The sequence below is a fragment of the Octodon degus genome, unplaced genomic scaffold (genome assembly GCF_000260255.1).
Source record: "Octodon degus isolate 3935 unplaced genomic scaffold, OctDeg1.0 scaffold00045, whole genome shotgun sequence".
NCBI lineage: Eukaryota > Metazoa > Chordata > Mammalia > Rodentia > Octodontidae > Octodon > Octodon degus.
Window position 1 is genome coordinate 8,414,860 of NW_004524621.1, and position 24,514 is coordinate 8,439,373.

Below are 24,514 nucleotides of genomic sequence, written 5' to 3' on the forward strand. Positions count from 1 at the left end.
CTCTCCTCTCCCTTCCCCTTCCCTCCTCTCCCCTCCCCTCTTCTGGACCAGCAGTTGATGACTCCTCTTGCACAGTATCGAGTCTCTGCAGGACATCTTTTTAGGGCCTTCTTGGGGCTGGGGAGATGGCTCAGTAGAATAAGTGCTTGCCTGGAAAGCGCAAGGGCCTGAGTTCAATCCCCCAGTTCCACCAAAAGAAAAGGGGGGGGCCTTCTTGTATTTCTTCTTAGAGGCTGTTTTTTGTTTGTTTGTTTGTTTGTTTGTTTTTTGGCAGAACTGGGCATTGAACTCAGGCCCTTGTGCTTGCCAGGCAAGCACTTATTCTACTGAGCCATCTCCCTGGCCCCTTAGAGGCTGTTCTTGTGTTTTTCCATATGAGCACATCATCCCATGTAGATATTGCCTTCTAATAATTCTTGGGGTGGCCAGTTGGATGATGTCATGTGTAACAACAGCTATTGGTAGGAAAGCCTCGTAGGAGTATGGAAATAGCAGCAGCTTTCTGACCCCCAGTTCTTGTGTGTGGCATCTCATACACAGCCTCTTCCCCATTCTTCTATAACACAAACAGAAAACACTTAATAGAGTTCTGTGTGTATGTGTGTGCTGTGACTCTAAGAAATACAAGGTACAACAGTAGAGCTGGAAGAGCCAGTATAATAGAAACTGTGAAACTCCTGACTCAGTTTCTGTACTGATTCCTTATCCTCTGACTTCGACAACACTTTTCAATTCTGATTTTTCCCATTTCTCCTATTAAATGGGGGTGCAGGTTCTGTCTACCAGGATCCTTTAGTAATCAGGTGGTTATAAGAACCAAATAATGCGAAGAGTTTTGTGTCCATAAAGTGATATATGGAATAACAGAATGCTAGTCTTAGCCTTTTTTGTTAAATTTGGGTTGAATTTGGCAGATGGAGAGACTCCTAGAACAAGCAGGTCTGCACTAAGACCCTTGGGCTCAAGGTAGCTTTGCAACTGTATTAAAGACAGAGTTGCATGTCCATCTTCAGGACTATATGCCTAGTTTTCTGGGGTCAGGAAAAATTGCAAAACCCCTCACAATGATAAAGAGTTTTCCTTGTACACCTGACTCTGATTCTCTGCTTGTGGGGCAAATTGGGTTCCTCCTCCTTTCTTCCCCTTCCTCTTCCTCTTCTTCCTCTTTTCTCCTCCTCCTCCTTCCTTGCTGCTGAGTATTGAACTCAAGACCTTCACACTAAACTGCACCCCCAGCCCACACTCCTTGTTTTAAGATGGGTCTCATTAAGTTGTCCAAGCCAGGCTTGAACTTCCAGTCCTTCTGCCTCAGCCTCACAAGGCTCTGGGATTGTATATATGTGCCACCACACCTGGCTAGCAATTGGGTTTCTTAAGAAGGGAACACACACAAGACCCCTGTGCTAGGTGTGTAAGAAAGGACATCATAGAGGTATGTCAGGTCAGTGAGGGTTCTATAGAGAAACAACCAGTAGGACATGCACATGCTTTTGTGTGTTTATTACAAGGAATTGGCTCTTGGGGAGGCTGGCAAGTTCCAACATCTGCTAGTGAGTTGGCCAGAGAATCAGTGGTAGTTTTTAGTCCAAGTCCAAACGCTTGAGAATCAGTGCTGTGTATGGTGGTGCACACCTGTAATCCCAGCAATCACGAGGCTGAGGTGGGAAGATTGATGTGAGTTTCAGTCCAGCCTAGACTACAAGCAACACCTATCTCAAATACAGACATACATACATACATACATACATACATACATGAAAACCAAAAGGCAGGAATAAAACTGACAATTCAAAGGCAGCCAGACAGAAGAATTCTCTCTTAGTCAGGGCAAGATTGTTCTCTTTGTTCTATGCAGACTTTCAGTTGATCAGATGATGCCCATTTATTGGGGGTGGGCACAGCAATCTCCTTTACTCTGTTTACTCATTTAGCTGTTAATATTATCCCAAAATATGGGCACAAAACATCCAGAATAGAGCTTGAACAAATATCTGGGCACCCTATAGGCTAGCCAAGTTAGCTTATACCATGAACCGCCCCGGACAGGAAGAGCGTAGCTATGAGTGCCTTGGAGCTTTGTGCTAGGCAGGGTTCTGCTTGCTTATTGTATGGGTGACTTTTGGTAGAGCTTGCTGGAAGTTGGCTACAATGCCAAGGTCAGTGACCTATAACATTGGCAGGTTTTGTTCTCTTATGTATATCCCCTTCTTCCTTCAAATGTGGGCGCTCAGCGCTGGAACAGAAGTGCTGTGTGACTCTCTGCTCTCCGTAGAGTCAAACCAAGGGACTCTAGAGTCAGAAAGAACCTCAACATCATCTTGCCTCATCTGGGAGGAATCTTGGCCCCAGAGGGTTGGACATTTAGCCCAGGTCACACAAGCTGGTCAGCAGAGAACCAGGGTAGTCCTGGGCCAGCAGCCTCATCACTGCTGTCCAGAAGGCCAAGTTGTCTCTTAGGTCCTTAGAGGGATTAGTTCTTCCTTGAAGAAGTTCCATAGTGAGGAAGGCTGGATCTCAGCAGCTTGCTTTTGCCTTGGCAGCTGCACTGGGCAGGGGCATGATGCCAGTACCACCCTATAAGGTAGCAATTTCTTGGTCATCCCCAAGTATATCAGTGGACTTTGACCAGTACGACTGAGAGGGCTTAGGACAGGTGAGCAGGGAAATTGGGCACAAGTGGAGGGAAGAATCCTGCCTAGAGGAAGGAGGGCTGTGTCCTGGGAGAGTGATACCATGCCTCTGCTGCTGGCCTATAATTCTTAGCAAAATGCAAACCAGATGAGGACCAGTAGCATGTGTCAGCAGCCACTGCACAGCATCTAGAGCATGCTGAATACCTCCCTAGTGGACAGGGCCCTGCCTCCAGATACTGTCCTTTGATACCTGTAGGGACCTGCATGTGGGCCTTATCGTATAAACCCTGGTGCCATGAGGGACCCCCTGAGGTGACCCAATATTCTGGCTGATAGACTGTTGACCAGATGCAGAAAGTGACTTCCCTGGTGTTACTCAGCTCTGTGGGACCAGGACCATCTACGGTTTGGTTCTCTTCCTGGCCTGGATATATACATGTTCTTTTTGTACCTAGTGGATGAAGGGGGCACCCACTTGGGTTGGAAAGGTGGTATTAATGGTTACTTGATTGACAGCTTTGGAGCCAGACTGCCTCTCTCTCCTGTTTGCTAGGTGGCCATCCTTAAAATGGCAGTGCCACCTCTTACAGTTGTCATGGGACCTAAATGAGACACCCGTGTGATGTACTTAGCACAGTCCCAAGCTTTCAGTAGCTCCTAGGGTGTTTGTGACCATGAAACTGAGGATCCAGTCTTATGCCCCTATCCCAGACTCCCCAGTGTAAGCTATGGACTTTGTATCCATAAGTGGGGACCCATGGTGTCACAGTTCCTCCAGGGCTTGCCCTGAGATTGCATGAGAACATGGAGGTGGAGCTGGTTGGTAGGGGTTGGGTACAGCTGTGGCTGGTCTGGCCTGAATCACCCCCTGTCCTCATGGATTTATCACATTAGAGTGTGGCCCCAGACCGCACTGGAAGCTAAGAACTCACTGTGCCTAGCAGGCTGGAATATGCATCAGTGGGGTGCCATGCCTCCCCTCAGGTACAGTCTGTTAGTATTCAGAAGACACCAGGCTAGATACACAGCTCACTTTGTGGAGACGGGGAAGTCTCTGCTGGGCCCTGCCCTCTGTCTGCAGTGTGGAGAATTGAGGGACACCCACCCTCCCAGGGTTATCCTGAGGATGCTGGTGCTTCCCCACACCAACCTGCACCTGTCCCTATTCAGTGGGGAGCGGGGAAGTGCCAGCACCTCCACACTCTCAAGGGCTGTCCTTCCACAGGGGCTTTAGACTGTATAAAATGCCATATATTCCTTCAAATTTTTCAGAACCTTTGGGTCTGAATTCAACATCTGCCTCTGCACCTGTCTGAGCTTCAGATTCTGTAAAATAAAACAATATAGTACCTGGAATACGTGAGACCAACTATGTTTAGAATTTCAGATTTTTATTTATTTTTTTTTTATTTTTTTTTATTTTTTATTTTTTTTTTGCTTTGGGAATATTGCATATAAATGAGATATCTTGAGAATGAGATCAAGGCCTAAGCATGAAATTCATGTATGTTTCATATGTACCTCATACCCATAGCCTGAAAGTAATATACAGTATTTTGGTGTATCTGCATTTTGACTGACCTGTCACAGTAAGTCAGGCGTAGGATTGATACTTAAAAAATTAACTGAGGGCTATTGGTGGTGGTGCCCTGATTCTCCTGCTGAACCATGAGTTCACTGAGGACCAGCAGTCTTGTTGGACTTCTCTTTGTGCCCAACAACTGGCCCAGGGTGCAGCGGAGCACATAATAGGGGCTCTGTCTGTGTTTGAGGAAGAAAAGCAGGCAACATCCCCCTTGCCTATCAATTTAGTTCTTAGAGTTGACTTGGAATTAAAATGCTACCTGCTAAGAAAGTGGCTTTCCTAAAGAGAAACCCATTTGCTTGCTCCCTGTGGCCCCTGGGGGGAGCAGCAAGCTTGCCGCAGTGAGTCTCCATGGGGAATGGCGCCAGAGCTGGGCCTGCAGTCGCCCAGAGGCCTCCGCACGCAAAGGCAATCACTGGAAGATGCAGAGTGACATCAGGCTGGACTAAGGAATTTTTTTTTTTTTTTTTTTTTTTTTTTTTGTTCTGCTGGCTCAGGCTGCCTTAAGGGTGGGTTTGGTAAAGCGTAGGGAGCTGGAGGTTGAACCATGGTCCCCTGTGCCTGATTGGGTTTGCCCCAGCAGGCGCTTAAACAACTGAGCTAACCCGCAAGCCCTGTAGGCTGGACTAAGGACACAGCAGTAATGGCACAGAGTATCTGTGAGCACCTGTGACAGAGCCCACGTGGCCTTTTAAATCATGATGAAAGCACATTTGTTATCATCAGGTGCACAGGCTTTGTTGGCCTTCAGGTACTTAAGGCGAAAGGGGTTATGAGAAGGCGCCATCACTGCAAATGACAGGGGTATGAGAGCAAGCCAGACTCCAGATCGGGCCTTTCCTTCACCCTCAGGCTGAACACAGAACAGTAAGCAGTACAGATTTGCTGAGTAACAGTATGCACAATAACAGTAGGCACCAATCCCTGAGCTGCTAATGGGACCATTGTTGGACACTCCCAGTGGCCCCTGGGGGGGAACAGTGAGCTTGCCTCAGTGAGTCTCCATCGGGGATGGTGCCAGAGCTGGGCCTGCAGCTGCCCAGAGGCCTCCACACGCAAAGGCGATCACTAGAAGATGTAGCATGCACCCTTTGCTACTTGAGTATTTCTCTGCCCGCGTGGAAAAGAAATGGCAGAGAAAGTCCATTGTGTCTCCTGGCTTTTGGACAGTTTCAGAAGCTGGACTGGATGGAGGAGGTGGGCCAGCCTGTCTGTAGCTGCCCTATCTTGTGAAGCCAGCTGCATCTACCCCAAAAGACTCCTGTTGCCTGAGGCTACAGACTTAGAGTCTCCAAGGGACACCTGAACTCAGACACCAGTGAAGCACACCACTTAGAGGGAGGGTCTTTCTCTAGCAAATGCTTTAACAATTCAGAAGGAAAGAAAGCCCTCTGTCTCCGCTTTGATGTGGGTTTTGCCTGAGTTTCTAATTAGGAACAGCGCCTGCCACTCCTGAGCACTCATCACTTGGTCTGAGGAACTAGGTGCACCTTTTAACACCTCAGCAGTCTGCCCGAAATGAGTGCTCTGCCTCCTGAAGATTTAAAACATGACATGTAGGTAAAAGAAGTATCAGAACGCGTCAACCTAAGAAAAGGCCTAGTCCAGGAGTTAGGTCTTTTTCTTACTGTGCACCTTTTTTTTTCCTGCAGGCCTCAGTTTCCACGTTTATGTAATGTGATGATTAGCTCCATGTGAGACCTTCCCTGTATGTTTCACTGGTCCATAGGTTAAGCTTTCATAGTGAGGAGAGGGGTCAGACTGCCAGTGTGGCAACTAAAACAAGAAGTTATGGGGGCCGGGGAAATAGCTCAGTAGAAAAGCGCTTGCCTGGCAAGTGCAAGGGCCTGAGTTCAATCCCCAGTTCCGCCAAGAAATAAAAACAAAAACAAAAAAGAAGTTGTGGACCCAGAAATAGAAATAGGCCTAGAGGTTAGTGATGAAACTTTTCCATTTCCCACACAGGGTTGTCCTGTGAGTTTGAGTAAGCTGGCCTCTGAGACTCTGGAGCGAGTGGCAGTTTCAGAGGACAAGAGGTCTTGGAGACGAAGTTCCAAGGAAACTTGGTACTGGAAATTGAAATAATAATGACATTTACAAAGTGCTTTCCTTGCACAAGGCACCCCTCCAAACACTTGATGTATATGGATTCATTTAATCCTAGTAACATCTTTTTGTGCCAGTCCCACTTCCGGGCACGCTGTGCTGGCCACTGAGACTGGGTGCATCATTCCAGTAGTGAAGTCCTTTCTGACCAAAGACTGGAACTCTTGAGTCTCCTTGATATATAACCCTGGCATATTGGCCTGGGTTCCCTGGGGCTATGTAGTCATGTAGGGGAGAGGTCAGATGGCTGGGATGCTGATGGCATAGCCAGGCTTGCCCACCACTTGGCAAAGTCGAGCTTTCGGGGACTGTGTGACGCCAGCACCTAGGACTGGAGAGCTCTGTACTGAGTCCTGCCACCCTGTGATTTGGGAGCTCCTGTGGGTACCCAGACAAACCTGACAGGGAAAATGAGAGGTGAGGGGCCTGTAGAAAGCATCTGGCATTTCTAGTGAAACTGCTGTGCCATCTTCTACCCACCCAGCTTCATGTTGCCCTGAGGCTCTGAGCCACTGTGAGCATGTTGCCTATGTGCATTCCGAGTCCAGAAACCCGTTTCGCCTGCCTGCAGCTTCAGCTCATATTGGCCACCTGTAAGACCTCCATCCCCCTGAACAGCCTGTGTATACCTCCTGCTTCCAGTCCCCTGGGCACTGGTTTGGTCTTCCAGTGTCCTCTGCTCATTTTCTCTGTTGTGCTACCGTGCCATGACCTTGTGTCTGAATTCTTTTTTGGTACTCGGAATTGAACTCACAACCTTGTGCTTACCAGGTGTTATGGTTTGTGTCTAGTTGTCCCCCCAAAGCCTCATGCAGTCATGGGGTGAGGACTTCTAGAGTTTGTGTTAACTCATGATCCACTGGGATTATGTGTGATCCAAGGCTGGGATTATGGGTTTTAGTACTGCTGGGATTACCCATAGGTGGGTAAATACTGGAAAGTACCCATAGGTGTGAGTACTTTCCCTACCCTGGGGCAGGTAATTTGCATTACAATGTAAGGTGGGAAGAGAAGCTAGCAGCTTAAGCTGCTGCTACCCCTCCCTTGCACTCTTACTCTTTGCCACCACCATGAAAGGTTGCTTTCTGCTCTGTGCTGCTCTGCGTTGGACCCAGCTGAGTATGGACTGAAACCTCCAGTAACTGTGAGCTAAATAAACCTTTCCTTCCTTCATTTTGAGTGTCAAGTATTTGTCCCAGCAGTGAGAGAAGAGTAAGTAAGACACCAGGCAGGTGCTGTGCTGCTGAGCTACAACCCTGGCCCCTAAATTCTTAAAGCCTCCCCTGGTTGCCACTGCTGTGATCTGCCTCCTCATTCTTGGGCTGTAACGTGGAGTCTGCTTCTGCTCAGGAGCCTTGGCCAGGGCTTCTAGCCATCTCCCTCTGAGGATTGCACCCCGCAACACACGCCCCCCATCCCACCACCAGTCTCCTTTCCTATTAGTGTTCAGTAGACACTTGGTTGAGTATGAGAACAGGTGGATGCCAGCATTGCCAGAGATTGAAGCCAAGCCCATTTTTTTCTGTTCCTGAAGCATAGGTTAAAAGGTTAAGACAAGATTTATTTTCTTCTAGTCTTCTTTCTGATAAAAGATAATTTACCACCAAGTGGTGTGTATGTGTGTGTATGTATGTGTGCTTTTTTTTTTTTTTTCACTTACAAGTGTTTCCATCTACTTTCAAAGTATAGATTTGGTCCATAATAAAAAGAACTGCCTATAAGACTGTTATAGTAGAAGTTAAAGTCCATATAGGGAAGGAAAGGTGAATGAATTTACTAGTTTAACATAACTATTGAGATTGAACATCAAAATCAACTTTGAGCTTCCTAGAAGCCAAGGCCAAAAGTAAAATAAAATATAAAATAAAATAAGGGGCTAAGGAGATAGCTCAGCAGAATAGGTACTTCCTGGCAAGTGCAAGGTCCTGAGTTCAATCCCTGCTACCACCAAAAAATAAAATAAAATAAAATAAAATAAAATAAGGACCCAAGAATACAACAGAAACTCATTCCTATGAAGACACAAAATGGTATAGTTATGTTGTAAGACAGCTTGGCAAGTTTTTGTAAAATTAAGCATTGGATTGAATCCAGGACTTTTTTAATAAACATAGTCTTGTTACCCAGTACTTATACAACAAAGTTAAATGTATGTCCATACTAAAATGTATGCGTGAATATTTATGACTTTATAATTGCCAATACTTAGAAGCAGCTGAGATATCATTGAATAGGTGAATGGATAAACATTGGTGTGTCCAGATAATGGAATATTATTGAAATATTAAAAATAAGTGAGCTACTGAGAAAATAGGGGATTAAAATCATGTTACTTCAAAAAGCCAATCTGAAAAGGTGATATATGATGATTGCAAATATATGACATCCTAGAAAAGGAAAAACTAGGGAAACAGGAAAAAGATCAGTGCTGAAGATCTTGAAAACAATAAAAGTAGCCTGTGTGGCACTGTGATGGTGGGTACATGTCACTGTATGTTTGCCAGCAGGTGTCCAGCACTGAGAGTGCTTCCTAATGTAAAATATGGACTTAGGTAATTTTGGTGTGTCAGGGTACACACCACTCTGATCGGGAATATGGCTGTGTGTCTCATTACTCTTCTCTCATGCTAGGATGACGTACCCAACACCCAAAATTAAGAAAGGAAAGGTTTATTTATTTAGCTCATAGTCAGTGGGGGTTTCAGTCCTTACTCAGCTGGCTCCAAGGTAGAGTGGCCCCTGGCCAGAGAGCAGCCTTTCGTGACAGAGAGCAACCATTAATTGCTGAGGCAAAAAGCAGAGTGACAACAGCTCAGGCAGCTAGCTAGCCTTTCCCAGGGCCAGGGTGTAGCACTCACACCTACAATCCCAGCTTTGGATCAAGGGTCAGTCACAAACTCCAGAAGCTGCCCCATGACTGCATGAGGATTTGGGGGCCAGATAGACACAAACCATAACACCATGGGGGCAGGGTTTTGTAGCGTCTCTCTACCTTCCAGTTTTGTTGTGAACCTAAAATTGCTTTAGAATATCAAGTCTATTAAAACAAAATAAAGAAGACGGGAGTAAGTACAGGAGCAAGATGTTGTTTGTCTGTAAACTGGGGGTAGAAGCAGTGCGAAAGTATTTCTAAGTCGCCTTCCTGCTGTCCATATCCCCATTTGTGCAGGCCTGTCCTGGGTCCTGAACTGAGGTGATTCTCTGAGCTCTTTTCTCCAGCCCTTGCCGCCTCCATATTCCCTCAAGCAGGACTCTCCACAGCCTTGCTCTGTGAGCAGCACATCCGCCAGCCCTCCTAGCAGCTGTGCCCTGGCAAATTCTTAAGATCTTTTCCAGTTTTAACATTATGACTGTAAAGAGAGTGCTTCCTTTTCCTGTTTTTTTTTTTTTTTTCTTGTATTTCATTGCACTTGAGAACCTTTCTGCTCTTGAGATCAACAGAAATCCCCATGCTGTCAATTTAATGTTTCTGCTCACTGCCTGAGAGGCATGAAATCATAGCCTGCCACCCAGTATCAAAGGTCATATTCCATACTTGCGTGGATGGAGATGTCCACATAACATGTGACTTAAAACACATGGTCACCAGGTCCTCTCTTAGATCAGTCTTGGGACGGATAAGTTTTGCTAACGAGGATGGGCATGGACGTTAGGCAGGAGATGGCACTGCCTGGCAAGCTGTCCCCACACAGTGGCCCTTAGCTCCCTGGAGCTCTTGGTGAGACTGTCCAGGAGAAGAGCTGCTGTCTAAATGGGCCTTTCCCCAAGACAGCCTGCTGCTCCCGACACATGCACAGACCTTGGAGACCCAGCCCACAGCGCATTGTATTTATTTCTATGTGTTCCTGTCTTAATTACATTTTTTTCTTTACTAGCATCCTTATTCATTATTTATAACAACCTTCAAAAATAATTATGCAATCATCTCTTCCCCTCTACACAATAGCTTTTTACCTGCCTATATTGGCCTTTCAGCTTTTTATTTGCACATAGCTGTGCTTGGGATATTTCTGTCACTGGTGCTTAGATACTGTGGGCAAAATGTGTGATTCCCCAGCAAGGAGCAGGATTCCCTTTATGGTGTGTTCACATTGGCCAGGAATTGTTTAGAAAGCTTGAATTATGCACTTAGAACCTCAACATATAAACAGTTTTGTATTTTACTTTTTAGTTTAGCATAATTTTATGCATGCTTTCCTGTGCAGCTATATTATTTTCCAATTTATCATTTTAATGACTGCTTAATATTCCATCCAGTTAACGTGCCATAATTTACTTAACTGTTCTCTATTGTTGGGTCTTAATGAAAATTTGAATCTACCATGTAATATGGGAGGAGGCTTGTTTTAATGATTACCATTATGACATCCCTGCTTTAACTGCATGCCGTTACAAAGCCAGCTTTGGTGAGGCGCAGATGCTTCTGGAACAATAAATCGTGCATGAAAGGTGTAGCACAAGTCCCGCTGATTTAATAGCTAATCTGCTCATAGCACGTGTATTCCCTTTAGCCTGGTATTTGTGTGGAATACCTGTCTCTGATGAATGCAATATAATACTCAGCTGTGTGCATTTGGCATTTTATCAGCGGCATTAGGCACTTTCATAACTTAATTGGAATTTGGGATAGAGACTGGTGTCTGGCTTTCTTATTCATTTGCCTTCCTACTCTCCCTGAATATCAGGAACCAGTTCTGAGGGACTGAGTGGAGGTGCATCTATGAATTGCTTTGTGGTGCTCTTAGATTAAGTGGCGATGTACATGAGAGTGCTTTATAAGCTGTAGGGGAACCACAAAGTGATTGCTGGTTCTCCTTGTGAAGGACAGTGATGAAGAAGGTGGTTTTTCTAGGTCAGTGCCTTATCAGTTATACCCAATGTCCTCAGCAATTCTCAGAACCAGGGGAAAGTTTCCTCTTCTTTCCTCTGTTAAAAAAAAAAAAAAAAAAAAAAGGGAAGGGCTGGCAAAATAGCTCAGCAGACTAATCCCTTTCTTAGGCAAGCACAGGGACTGGAGTTCCATCCCTGGGACCATATATCATGCCGGCTGCACCCTTGGGCATGCTGAACTGACCACAGAGATGGGGCGTGGTGGCGCATGCCTTTAATCCCAGTGCTGGGGAGGCTGAGATAGGAGGATCACTACGAGTCCGAGATGTGTAGTGAGACCCTGTACCAAATACATGGGGGGGGGGCATGATCCTGAAAAAATAACAGGCGATCCTAGTTTTCATGTAGGTGTGTTTAGACCAAGTATGGAACACTTTCTTATGGGAGTCATGATTTTAAGCAGCCTGAGATCCATATATTCACAAAGTTCTTCCCTGTTTGTTTGCTCTTTTTCTGAAGAAAGCACCAAAGAAAATGTACAGCTTACATACCCTCACCTCCCACCAGCTGTCTAATACTTATAAATCCCCCTTTTCTGCAGAGAGAAAAGCAAAGCCCAGGTTCCCTCCTGGCAGACAGTAGTACCTACCTCATTGTTTTGGTTCTCGTTCACTCTTAGCATCTATGTTTGGCAAAGGATAATGACTTATAAGAATGACAATATAGTTTCCCTTTTGAATGAATTTATTTAACAACAAGAATCAAGTAAATAACCCAGGTGATCCTTGAAAATAACAGAAGTCATGAAGTTGGTGTGTGATTAAATGAAGTTTGGGAAAGACCAGTATAAAGTTAATTAATGCACACTCTAAATATCACTGCACAGTGCCATTACCTTCTGATTCATCAGGGCATGTGTGGCATTTTTTGTCATCTCTTATGAAGTGGCCTTGGAAGATAAAGCCTAAGCCAACAGTAGCCTTTCCTCTTGGAAGTGCTTGTATCATTTGCATAGGTTTTCTCAGCTGCTCTTCAAGACCCATAGCCCCTGTGGGCTTCTGTCATATCTATGTGCTGTCAGAACTACAATTTGGGGAGTACTTCCACTTCTATAAACAGTTCACTCTTTTAACCCTCACCCCTTTTTTGTCTGGTCTCACTTCTCCCTCACCCTGAACCTGCTGTGCAGCAGAAGGAGATGGAGCCTTAAGAAGAAGCGGAATTCTGACTTACAGAAGACCCTTGCAGACCTGATGCTAAGGGCAGTAAGCCTCTCAAGGAGCATGAATGCTGAATGATTTTCACTTGTAAAATGCTCAAGACAATTTATAGAGGTGATTGAAAGGTCTAGAGAGAGAAGGAAATGGCGAGGTAGTGTTGAATGGGCACAGAATTTCCATGGGAAGGATGAGAAGCCCTACAGATACAGCGGGTGGTGATGAATGTATTTTAGGGTCACTGACCTGTATGTAACTGCGTGGTTGGTAGAGGCTAAGGTAGTGAATACTGATACGTAGGTGGTATTTTTACCACAGTAAAACCTGAAGAGAGCAGAGAGCATGTTCTTCCCATGTTCTTTCCAAGCATGTTCTTGGTTTGGCTTGCCCTCATGTTACCACTGGGAATATCTTCCATGCCTGTTTTCACTTATTTCCGCTGTCAATTCAAATGCCGACTCTGCTCCTGTCCTGCCCCTCCCAGCCTCTACACCAAGTTCATTTTGCCCCCAAGTGTCATGGTGATTTAGGCTGGTGTTGTCTCTTGGAAATAGTGGGCTTCCCAGGAGCAGCCTACACAGTGAACCTTCCCCAAATCCCAAGGACATGCCCTGCCTCAGTGGGTGTACATGACCAAAAAGTAACTCAGAGTTTCCAGTGTGGTTAGAAAGAAAGCACCTGATTTTAGTATCTGGTCACCCAACTTTCCTGAAATAAACAATAGCCAAAATGCAAATCCCCTACCTGGAATCTCAGCTAAACAGGCAGTCACCCCTCAGTCTGCCTTGGCCCTAGCCATGGCATCTTCTCCTGAAAATTATGAGCCTCCCCTTTGTCACTCAGAAGTAAAGCTAGACATCATCCCTGAAATCCCTGGAGATGTTCATTCTGTTTGGAAGAGGATATGTGTGTGTAAGAGAGACACTCATAGGGGAGCAAATAGTGACATTGAGTCCTATTTACTTGTTGGTTCTTTTAAGTGAATCTGTGAGCTGGGTATGAACTGGAGGATCATCTGTGCCTATCTCCTGTCTCCTCTTTGTAAGATGAGGATTGAAGTCCAGAGTATGAGGAACTGCCCCCATGGAGAAGACCCTTCAATTTGGCAGTCAAACAAGGGTCTGTTCTGCATGGCAGCTCTGAGCTCAGGTGGTTTCCCTAAAAGGGATCCCATGTAAGGAATATGTGCAGCACACCCATTACATCTCTGCTTCTTTCTTTTTGCCTATAGAGTTCCAGAGACAAGAAAGCGTCCGGTCCCAACACAAAGGCATCCAGTTATATGACACCCCTTATGAACCTGAAGGCCAAAGCGTCGACTCTGACTCAGAGAGCACGGTCAGCCCCCGATTGCGGGAGAGCAAGCTGCCCCAGGATGATGACAGGCCTGCTGATGAATATGACCAGCCGTGGGAATGGAATCGAGTTACCATCCCTGCCTTGGCAGGTAGGCAGCACGGAGATAGCTGCTCCTCCGCCTGCTCAGCACTTACTACCGACAGAGGGAGGATATTACAGGGTCTCAGCCTGCCCTGGGACAAACACTGGAGCTATGTTTGACAATCCACTTGGACTATCCTTTGGCCTAGGACTGAGGATCCCCCAGAATGCTAAGGAAAAACTCAGGGTACATGTCTAGAGTCCTGTTTCTGGACTCCTCATCTTTAGAGACAACCCCGATGCTTAGAAATTGAGAGAGAACCTGTCTGCAGGGCACGTCCATTGACCTGATGGAGCCCCATGAACACATCCAGCATTGCATAGGTGGCAGTGGCCCACATGGCCTGCAGGGCAACTGTATCCCTTCCCACCTTCAATGTGAGCCTGCTCTGAACACAGGCAGGGCACATTCTTGGCCTCAGAGGCAACCCAGCCCCCTCCCTCCTCCCAAGAGCCCATCGAGCAACTCTTGTGGCACCAGGCTGACTAAAGGGCTGAAAGTGTTCAGATGTCATCAGTGTCCCTGGAATAACACAGGACTATGGGGAGGTATGAGGGTTATCCTGTCCTGTCTGGCCTCTTCTCTCTAAGCTAAAGTGGGTGAGAGATGGAAAGGCTGCCTTGCAGGTAGTGAGGATGCATCAGAGTGGCTCCACTGGCTCCATTTGTCAGCCCTGGAGCAAAAGGCAGAGTAGTTGGTCATGGTACCAGAGGTGGGGAGAGGTGATGAAGGGCCCTCTGCAGACCCTTTTGAGAAACAAAGTTACTTCATTTGTGACTCACCCACAGATTTGTTTCCCATGAAGTTACTTTTTCTGGGTTCAGCCATTAAGTGGCTGGTCTGCCTCCCAGCAGAGGTGGAAGACAGACATATGACTCACATAGGTATTTTGCTCAACATAGTTATTTTGGGTATTTGTCTGTCTCCCCTTCTGACTCCATGGCGGGTTCCTGTGCCCTAGAATGTTTACAACAGTGTCTTGCATGCTGAGACTAATGGGGCAGCAGTCAGATCACTCCAGGTTCACGTGCCAGCTCTGCCACTCACGGGCTTCTGCTTCAGGACCTCAGACAGGCTATACAGTCTCCCTGAGCCTTAGTTTTTACATCTGTAACATGGGACTAGTCACAGTTCTTGTCACTCTGGGTCTCTGTGATGGTCCTGGGAAAGGTCTGGATGAAAAGACAAAGTAAACTCTGAAGGGGAGAATAGTTGTTGATGTTCAGGAAAGGCTTACTGTATTAAACAAAATTCAATGTATTAAAATGATATAGTACTATAAAAAGAGGCACTTAGCAGTGATAGTACCCACACTGGCAAAGCCCTTTACCAGTTAGGCCTTGCAGTACGAAGTAGGGAGAGCTGTGAAAATTCTTCTCCTGTAGGGAACCCTCAATCTCCCCTCCAGGATCAGCTGTAACCACCAGTCACCTGGGTCTCCCGCCTAAGCATGGCCCAGGGCTCCCTCCAGGTCTGAGAGTCTCCAGCTGGAATGTGTAGTAAGTTTTAAACAGAGTGCTGGGCCGTCTGGGTTTGGGGGAAGGTATGATGAGGTGTGTTTCTCACTGTTCCCAGGTGGTGCTCATGCTGCTGACCTGGGGCCCAACTGTGTGGACCTGCAGCGCACTGAGCACATGCTGTGCACTAGGCATGTAGTGGGAGTGAAGCTGGAGTGGGGGGCTGTCGAAGCTTGGCTCAGGCAGGGTCACTGTTTCCCTTATCCAGAGCCTTCCCTGACACAGCCAATTCCCCTAACACTCTCTTTCCAGATTGGAGTGGGACCCCTCCCCTGTGCTCCTGCTGTACTCTCAGTGGGTTTATTTTGGAGCAGCCAGGTGCACACTTGTCACTGTCAGCTAGTGGGTGCAACTGCTGTGGTGTGCACCCCTTAGGCATCCTCCCCTTGCGTTTGATGTATTCCCAGCCTCATCAAGTGAGGCTGAAAGGGCAGCGAGAGGGAAGTAAGGTCCTAGGTATGCCTGTTTCCTAAACAGTTGTGAGTCATCTCCAAGCCGGCTCAGTTGGGTAATTTAAAATAATCCTGTTAAGATAAGGGAGGAGGGGAAAGGCAGGAAACTCAAATTTATTGGGCAGCAATTACAAACTTGGCATAGTTAACCCTACCAAGCTCTGCAAGGTGGGGGTTGCTTTGCTGTATCACACAGATTGTCCTGAAGCTCAGAGTGAGGGGCTTGCCCACTGTCACGTGGCAGTGAATGTAGGTCAGTCTGCCAGCCGAACACTGGCCCTCTCCACTCCTGCATTGATACTTGAGCGCAGACAGGTCTGTTAAAACATGCCCTTCACCTTGTACTGATGTGAGGTGGCTTACGGCTGTGCTGGCCAGCCTGGGGCACCTGTGCTGTAGCCAGTTGTTTGCTATTACTGAATTCTGAAAGGCTTGCCATCGCAGGCCTAGTTTGTTGTCAAGGCAGAAGCAGTTGGACCTGCCTGTTCTGTATTGACCTTATGATTTGTGCCTGTCCCCTACAAAGACAAGTGCTCTGGGGCTGTAGCACTGATTTTGTGTACAGTGAGTGCTGCAACATACATGCTGTTCCCACCAAGCCCTGTGACTCACCCTCAGGTGCACAGACTAAACATGCTTGGCCTCTTCAGACAGTTCCTCAGGGACTCTTAGACCTGGCCACTGCCACCTGCTGCACCAACCACATGCCGTTGCCTTCTCACCATTAGCTCCCCTCAGTTCCTAGGTTGCTTCCATTTTCTGCACAACTTCCCAGAATGCTTTGAGCCTGCAAGGAAATTAACAATTGTGTTTGTAGTGGAGCATTTTACTGTGTAATGAGTAACATTTGTAATTAATGTTTAACACATGTGAACAGCAGGTCTCCCCCCCGAAGGGGAGTTTCAATAGGAGAACTGGGATCACTCACTTTCTTTGGCTAATATATTACTGAGGGACAGGTTTTTCCAGTTGGTTTTTCTATTAGACATATAAATAAATTCACTTAGTAACCTTTAAAAAAATGAAAAGGAAAACATCAGCATTTAATAGCTTTGTCTCTAGAGTAGAAGAAAACTCAAAGGTTTTTTTTTTTTTTTTTTTTTTTTGTGCAGGGTCTCACTATGCAGCTCGGACTCATAACGATCCTCCTGTTTTCTGCCTCCCTAGTGCTGGGATTACAGGTGTGTGCCACCATGCCCAGAGTCCATTGCTGGCTTAGTACCTTTTGGGGGCAGGACTGGCACAGCGTGTGATGCCAGGGATCAAACCCTGGCCCCTGTGCTTACCTAAGCAAGCGCTTGGTCCCCTGAGCTATCTTGCTGGCCCTTCAAAGATTTGATAAACTATCTTTTTTTTTTTTTTTTTTTTTTGATAAACTATCTTTTGGCCAATCAAAGATCTAAATGTGGGTGGAGTTTTGTGAGATCAGAGACCCTGCCTGCCTTGTTCACGTCTGGTTCCCCACCTAACTCCGTGCCTGGCACATAATAAGCACCAGAGTATTTGTTAAATTACTAGATCAGATCCTTGGAAAACCAGCCCCAAGTTCTCTTATGGTCCCAAGCACCACAGATGACCCTGTAGCCTGCATGCACACACATGCTTTACTTTCTGTCATTCCTGTGTGCCATGTATCGGTCATCTGGGATGGTCCTGGGGGGACCTGCAGGGTAGGACTTGAGTGGCTGTTGACTACCTCAGTAGCCAGCTCTTGTCTGAAGTACCAGCATGATGCTGAAAGTGTACCTTACCTATCCAAATTGGGTGTGAGTCTGGATGCCACATTAGTGTGCTGGTGGGTGGCAGGCAGTTCTGTGAGAGCTATGTTTGTTACCAGCACTGGTTTGTCCCTTCCCATTTCTTGTCACCTTCCTTCACTGCCCTGTGCAGTGAGTTAAGGCAGAAGCGTACACCTCTGGACAAGAAGATTTGTTTCCACAAGTGCTCAGAGGGTCCTTGGTTTTGTGGATGGAGGAAAAGTCCCTTTCCTGGGCGCTAGGATTCTCAATAAGTGCATGTCTGCACGTAAAAGTGTCATAAGGCACTGCGTTATATGTGAGCAGCTCCCAGATATGTCTCTTGGGTGAGCCCAGCCCAGGATTCAGGAAAGAACTAGGTCCTGGGATGAGAGATTTGGATTTAAAGTCTCATGCTGTAATTTGCTGCTCCCACAGGAGAGGAAGTACAGCCCTAGGGCCCGGTGTGTCTGCAGGATGAACACAGCCTTACTGGTAGCCCCAGAAACAATCCAAGCCTTTGCTGAGCTGCCACTGCCTTAGCCAAGTAGGGGAGACCTTGTGTCTTAGGACCTCAAGTTTTCCATCGATGAAATGGAAATTCTAGTCTGTCTCATTGTGGTTTGATGAGGGTCAGATAATAGTACATATTTAGTTTAGAAAACTAAAATGAAACACAGTGGCCTGTTGTCATGGGAACAGAGCTTTAGTTATCTCTATATGTTTGTGCATGGTGGTAAACATTTATGGCATTTTCATACTCCCTGAGGCCATGCAGTCCACCCTACCTCCTGAACCTTGCAGTCTCCCCTCTTCACTCCCTCTGGCATCCCTGCCTGGCTCCTGGCATTGCACAGGAATCCACAGCAGAGAACTATGGAGGGGGCACCTTGGGCACCTGAACTCTGCCTTTGTGCCTGGGACTGTTTACTAGGAGTAAGGCGTAGGCTGCAGGTCCCTCCAGCCACTCGGTGTGGCTCACAGATGTGGCCTGTGCTCTCCTCCAGATGAAGACTCTGCTTGGTCAGTGGAGACCTTGCGAGTCACTCTGTACACTGCCTCTTGTTCCTAACCTAAGCCTCACTGTGTGCTTATAGGAGACAGTCCTGTGCCAGAGCCGGCTGGGAGGGTGGTAGTAGCCAGACAATCCCACCTGAGCGACCTGAGATGAGAGGAGGCTGCCAAGGGCGTGGTCCCAGGCTGAAGGCCCAACAGCTGGAGGCTGCCTGGGGCCCTGCCATCTGGTGTGGCATTCTGCTCCTTAGCTTGGCCAGTGAGGCAACTGCACAAGGCCTCATGTGTAAAAATAAGGATGGTATTAGCCTCGACCTCATTAGGTCCATGATAAAGATTAGAGGGAAACACTTTCTTCAAAGTGCCACAGACCAGAAGCTCTAAGAGTTAAACCATTTTTCAAAACTATTTCAAAAGAATTAGAGGAGGGTGTTCAGCTGCTGTGTTTCTCTTTTCAACGAGTGAGTGAAGGTTTCATGGTCCGACTGAGCTGGGCAGAGCCATTCATTCAACAGACACTGGCCCTCTGCTCTAGGACCCCAACTGGCCAGTGTTCTTCTAGGCGCCGGGGCTAAGTGGCAAATAAATCAGAATACTGTGTCCTCTCCTTGGAGCTTTCAACTTGGTCAACAATCCAGGGAAGTTGGGGGAAAGGAAGTTTGCTTCTGATTCAGGACGCTTTGTCCTCCTGAGTGCATTAAAAGAACCCTGTGGCATCATGTGACTGTGGCAGGGGTCTGCCTGGACCTTGCTACACCATCAGTTGCTAACCAACTTCACCATCCTTCCTGGTGAAGTGTTCTCAGCCTTGGTTTGCAGTGGAGGCAGCTAAAGCTAAGAGTTTAGAAGCATGCCCAGAGTCACCCAGTACATAATGGCAGGGGCAGACTTCAACCCGGGTCTTTCTGACTCCTGAAGGTCCAGACCTTTACCCGAAGTACTGTAGTCTCTCCCTTCATCAGTTCAGTCTCACCCCAGGCCATTGATTGAAGCCAGCTGCCTTTCGGAGGGGAGACTGAGGCTGTAGACCCCAACTCTGTGGAAAGTCGTTCTGAGAGGCCAGGGCTGGGACAGCAGTACAGACAAAGAGGACATCAGGGCTCAGAGGAGGCGGAAAGAATTTCACCTGGGGATCTCAGGCAAGTTTTGTCTGGAGAGATAGCATTTAAGTTGAACTTTGAGTAATCACTGGAATCTTTGCAGGCAGATAGTAAAGAAAGGGAATTCCAAAGGGTTGATACAGACAAAACAAGGCCAAAAGGTAGGTAACTGATGTGGGCACCCACCATCCATGGTGACTAGAACCTGAGGTGAGGGGGTGGAATCCAGAGGGCTTATAGGGATATATGGCTCTGGAAGGCCAGGCTGTGCTGAGCACCATGAGGTCTGGAATGAGGAGTTTGCATAGGGCTCTGGGTAGTCCATGAGGGTTTGTAAGTACAGGAGAACTGGGCCTTGAAGGCTCATTGGTTTTCTGGAGATTGCTCTCTAGGGCCTTCTCTAGACAGGGGATAGAAAGGAGACGCTCTGTGAAGGAAATCACTTGTCTCATCTTACTACACACTTTCCAAGCATCCTGTCCATGCCAGGCTGTGCAGGGAGTGGAAAGGAAAATCAGTGCCAGGCACTGCCCCACAGAATGCACTGGGAAGAGGGGTGTGGGTGTCTCTGGAGCTGTAGGAGGGATCCCAACGGCATGAGCCAAGGGATAGAGAAGTCTATCGTCTGTAGGGCCAGGGAAGGATTATGGAGGAGCAATATTTCATCTATACCAGACCCTGGAGGCCTCTGGACATCACAGAGATGGAGGAAGAGGCTGAGAGGCAAGTGAGAGACAGCAAGATATTCTCAGAGTGGGTGATCCTGACCTTCCAGCCTCAGTCTGGAGATCACCATCCATCTCCCACTGGGCTGCTAGACCCTGGACAGGTACACTCTTTCCACCTTCTGGCAGGCCCTCCTCCACTATCCCCCTGCCAGAGTTATTAGGAGAGTTGGTGCTTGTGAAGGTGCTCAGTCTTCTGTCACCAGCAGTGACCAAACGTGAGGACTGATTAGTGTAAAGCCTGTAACACAAGTAGCAAGGGGGCTGCTGGCTTCCAGGCCATGCAGAGGAAGGATGAGGAAGCCTTTCAGAGACTGGGGACTTTTACGCTGATTTTGCAAGGATGCACTTCTGAGGAAGACATTCGGGGTAAGACAGAGGTGGCTGGCTGAGCATGGGAGGACCCTGAGCAGACCCCTCTCCCCCAGCAGATCCCATCATTGGAACCAGTCAGATGGGCTCCTGCTGCCTCACCCTACCCAGCTTCGCATCTCCCTCCCCTCTGCAGGAGTCTACCTTCTCTTTTTAATTGCCTATAGGTAGAATTCATTAGGCTGTCATTCTAACAACTCACAGGGGTAGCATATCTTTTCTCTAAATGCAGATATTCTTTTGAGGGATTGTGTCTTTATCTTTTGCCGAAAAATCACTAAACTAAAAGAATTGCCATTTTAAATTGCAGATTAAAGAGAAACTTAATTAGAAGGGATGAAAGCAGTTGTGTTTGCAGCTTTTGTTCTTAAAAATATTTTTTTTCTTTGCCTGCCGAATCACTGCCCTTGGAGTTTGTATATTTGTATTTTAGGTGAAATGATTTGCCTAATTAAGCCTGTCATTCATCACCACCTGTTCTCTAAAATATATGGCTGCTTTATTAAGCTTGCCTGTGAATGCATAAATTAATTCAGTGGAGAATTAGTGTTGACTAGAATGTTCAGAGGTTTTATCCAATTTATCTGGTAGCAAGACCAATACTTTTTTTTTTTTTTCCTAGTAAAGCACAACAACAGCTCATTAAGCTTCCTCACTGAGCATTCGTGGTGCACCTTCTGCCTCGCAGGTGCATACAGTAGGCTTAGGTAGAGGGGCACCTATGGTACAGCCTCTGCCCTCGGGACTCACAGCGAGCCAAATAAGGAAACTACTGAGTAGGGCTCCACAGGCTGGGATCCAAGTGAGTCAAGGAGAGGGTGGGCAGGGAAGGCTTCTCGGAAGAGGTGGCCCCAGAATGCTGAGTGGAGCCAGTCGGGTAGCTGGAGTCCAGATGGACAGGCCAGCATCCAGGGCCTGATTGATGGACGGTGCTGCAGAGCTGGTTCCTCTGGCCCATGACCCCTGTCCTCTCCCTCTATGATGGGAGGTCTGTCGGGGCATCTGTATTAGCTGAATTCCCCAATCCTGATTTTAGCCTTTGGTTGCCAGAGCTGAGAGTGACTTACAGTTCATCTGGTCCCTCTCTCTTGAACTGATAGCAAAATTAAGCCTTGACCCTCACTCCAGCCTCATGCCCTCCCCATGCCCATCCTGCCAAGCTGCTTTGTGCTGTTTCCAACAGCCACAGAGTTAGCAGAAGGAGCCAGTATGGAGATGTGAACACCAATCCTGCTTTGGTGGACACCATGCTGTCCCTTAAGCCAGAAACCTGTGCCCTGCACAGTGGCCCTCCCTGCCTTGCCCATAGGTAATCAAGTGCTGTAGGAGTCACTTATGTCCATCCACCTACACTGCTGCCTTATTTCTGGGGTCACACACCCCCTTCCAATGGGCAGATGTCTCCTGTCAAAGCTAGCCTGAGGATATCATTCTCTGGTTATCCCCACCCGTAGTATCAAGCTCTTTAGAAATGGGCTCCATGACCTGGCCCTCTCCTGGCCCTGGTGCTCACCCCACCCAAGGTCACCTACCAAGGGCTCTGCAAGGTGGGTACTGAACTCGGGACCTGCACCCCTTCCTCCCCTACCCAGGAATGTGTACCCCATCTGATCAGTGCTGTGAGGACTGGTGCATTCAGCAGGAGCCTAGAAGAGAGCCAGAGGCCCACAATGATGTGGGTGCTGCCACTGCTAGATGGGAAGGGGCTCAGAATTGTCCCACCAACCTCACCACGGGCAGTGCCAGCCGCCCTCCAAGTGCTCAGGCCTAAGCCTGTGTCACCCTGACCTTCAGTGCTTCACTTTGAGTCACTAGTGAGGCCTGTCCTCTTTCCCTGTGTACTTTCTACCCATCTTTCTCTTCAAATTAGTAGATTAGTAATTTTGTATTTCAGAGAGTTTTAGGTTTACAGCAAAATTGAGTAGAAAGTACAGAGAGGCTCAAATACTCACTACCCTTCATCTCTTCAGTGTAGCAATCCTGTTTAAGGAGAACTAGGGTAGGGCTGGGGAGATGCTCAGTGATCTAAGCACCTGCCTGACAAGCACAAGGACCTTAGTTCGATCCCTGGTACCTCATGCCATGCTGCCCTGAGTACCAAGCCAGCCCATGAAACGTGTGTGGTGGTGCATACCTCAGCTCTGGGGATGCTGAGACAAAAGGATTACTACAAGTCTGAGCTGCATAGTGAGACTCTGTATACATAAATAAATGAATAAATAATTTTTAGAAAGCACTAGGTTAAACCTTTCCTCATCAAAACACTAAGTTCTCTTTGTATCTTTGCAACAAAGCCATGTCCCTCTCTTGACCAGTAAAGCCCCAGTCCTCTGCCCCCTGTGCTGGGACCCAGACTGTGTTGCTTCTTACGCACCTCTATTTGCATAAGAAGGGCCAACTCCATTTTCCCTCTGCCAAGAATGGCCTTCCCTGCTTCCTTTCCAGTATTGGCACAGACTGCCTACACTGCACTGCTGTGTCTGTGGCACTTGTCACCAGCCATCCGTAGTACTACCTTATTGCCTGTCCCTCTTCCTCCAGGACTCTAGCCCATCAGGCAGGCATTCTTGTCCATTTTGCCCTCCGCTGTTTTTCCAGGCTGGCACCTGTGAATGCAAGTTTCCCCAGTGCTATTGGTGAAGGGACTGCCTCCCAGGTCCTGCTGCTCCACTGTATGCTCTCATGAGAGTGCATGGCCCCAGGGTGTCTGGGATGTTCCCATGGCAGGAACCTCCCTGCACAGTTTTCTATAGTGGTTAATGGGAAAAGAATATCTTGAAAGAACAGAAATGCCTTGCCCTGATCTAATGGGAGAGGTTGCCCAGTATCTTGAGACACAGAGCAAGTATATTTGTATTTCTCAGTCCCAGCACAGCATGGTTGCCATATCCCAGGTTTGGATCTCCTCACTGCCTTATGTGAGCATGAGGGTTGATTGCCTTGTATCTGAGAACAGAGGATGGCCAGCCACCTCCACGCATGCTAGCTAGAGTGGAGCTTCCTGCCATTGGGAGGCTCAGCTGAGGACACTTGACACCTTCTGTGTGCCAAGTATAGTCTCTCATCCCTCTTCACTACAGCCAGTGAGGTAATAAATGCAGACTCAGAGGATGAGTACCTTAGCTAAAGTGCACACTTGGCATTGGCAGAGTCAGGAGAGCTTAGTTTGGTAGCTAAGGTGAAACCCTTTGTAGCAGGCCTGCATTGAGCAGGCATGCTAACAATAAAAGTGTATAGCTTCATGTAATATTGAGCATAGGACCCTGTCTAGCACTCTGCTAAGTTCTCTCTGTGCCTTGCTTGATTTAATCCCCAGGGAATGGATACTGTCATTATCCATGTTTTTTTCAGAGACGGAAACTGAATCCCAGGGAGATACTTGTAAGATAAATTAGCTGATTCCCAGGAAACTTCTGGGAGTTTTAAGAGTTTTAGTTCCCCTCCTCATCTCTGCTTCTTTTCAGGATGTCTACAAGGGCTAGCCCACAGTGCAGTGCACTGCTTCAGCCTTCCCTGGCATGGACCATTAGGAGGGTTCTGCCGGCCAGATGGCTCAGTGAAATTAAGTGCCTGCTTAGGCAGAGCACAGCGGGCAGGGTTTGGTCCCTGGTGTGCCATGCTGCCCCCGCCCCCAAGGCATGCTGAGCCAGTAATTGAGACTGGGTACGGTGGCGCATGCCTGTAATCCCAGAGCTTGGGAGGATGAAAACAGGAGAATCACTATGAGTCCAATATATGTAGTGAGACCCTGTAGACCCTGTACTAAATACATTTAAAAAAAAAAAA

At 47.4% G+C, this 24,514-nt stretch overlaps 1 protein-coding gene across 1 annotated transcript in view; it reads left to right on the top strand.

Moving 5' to 3' along the window:
- Positions 1 to 24,514, top strand: part of Shb (SH2 domain containing adaptor protein B) — a 133,329-nt gene that overhangs the window by 77,971 nt on the left and 30,844 nt on the right. Inside the window, exon 3 of the mRNA XM_004631826.3 lies at positions 13,603 to 13,818. Coding sequence (XP_004631883.2) covers positions 13,603 to 13,818 — 216 coding nt within the window. The remainder of the gene's footprint in view (positions 1 to 13,602; positions 13,819 to 24,514) is intronic.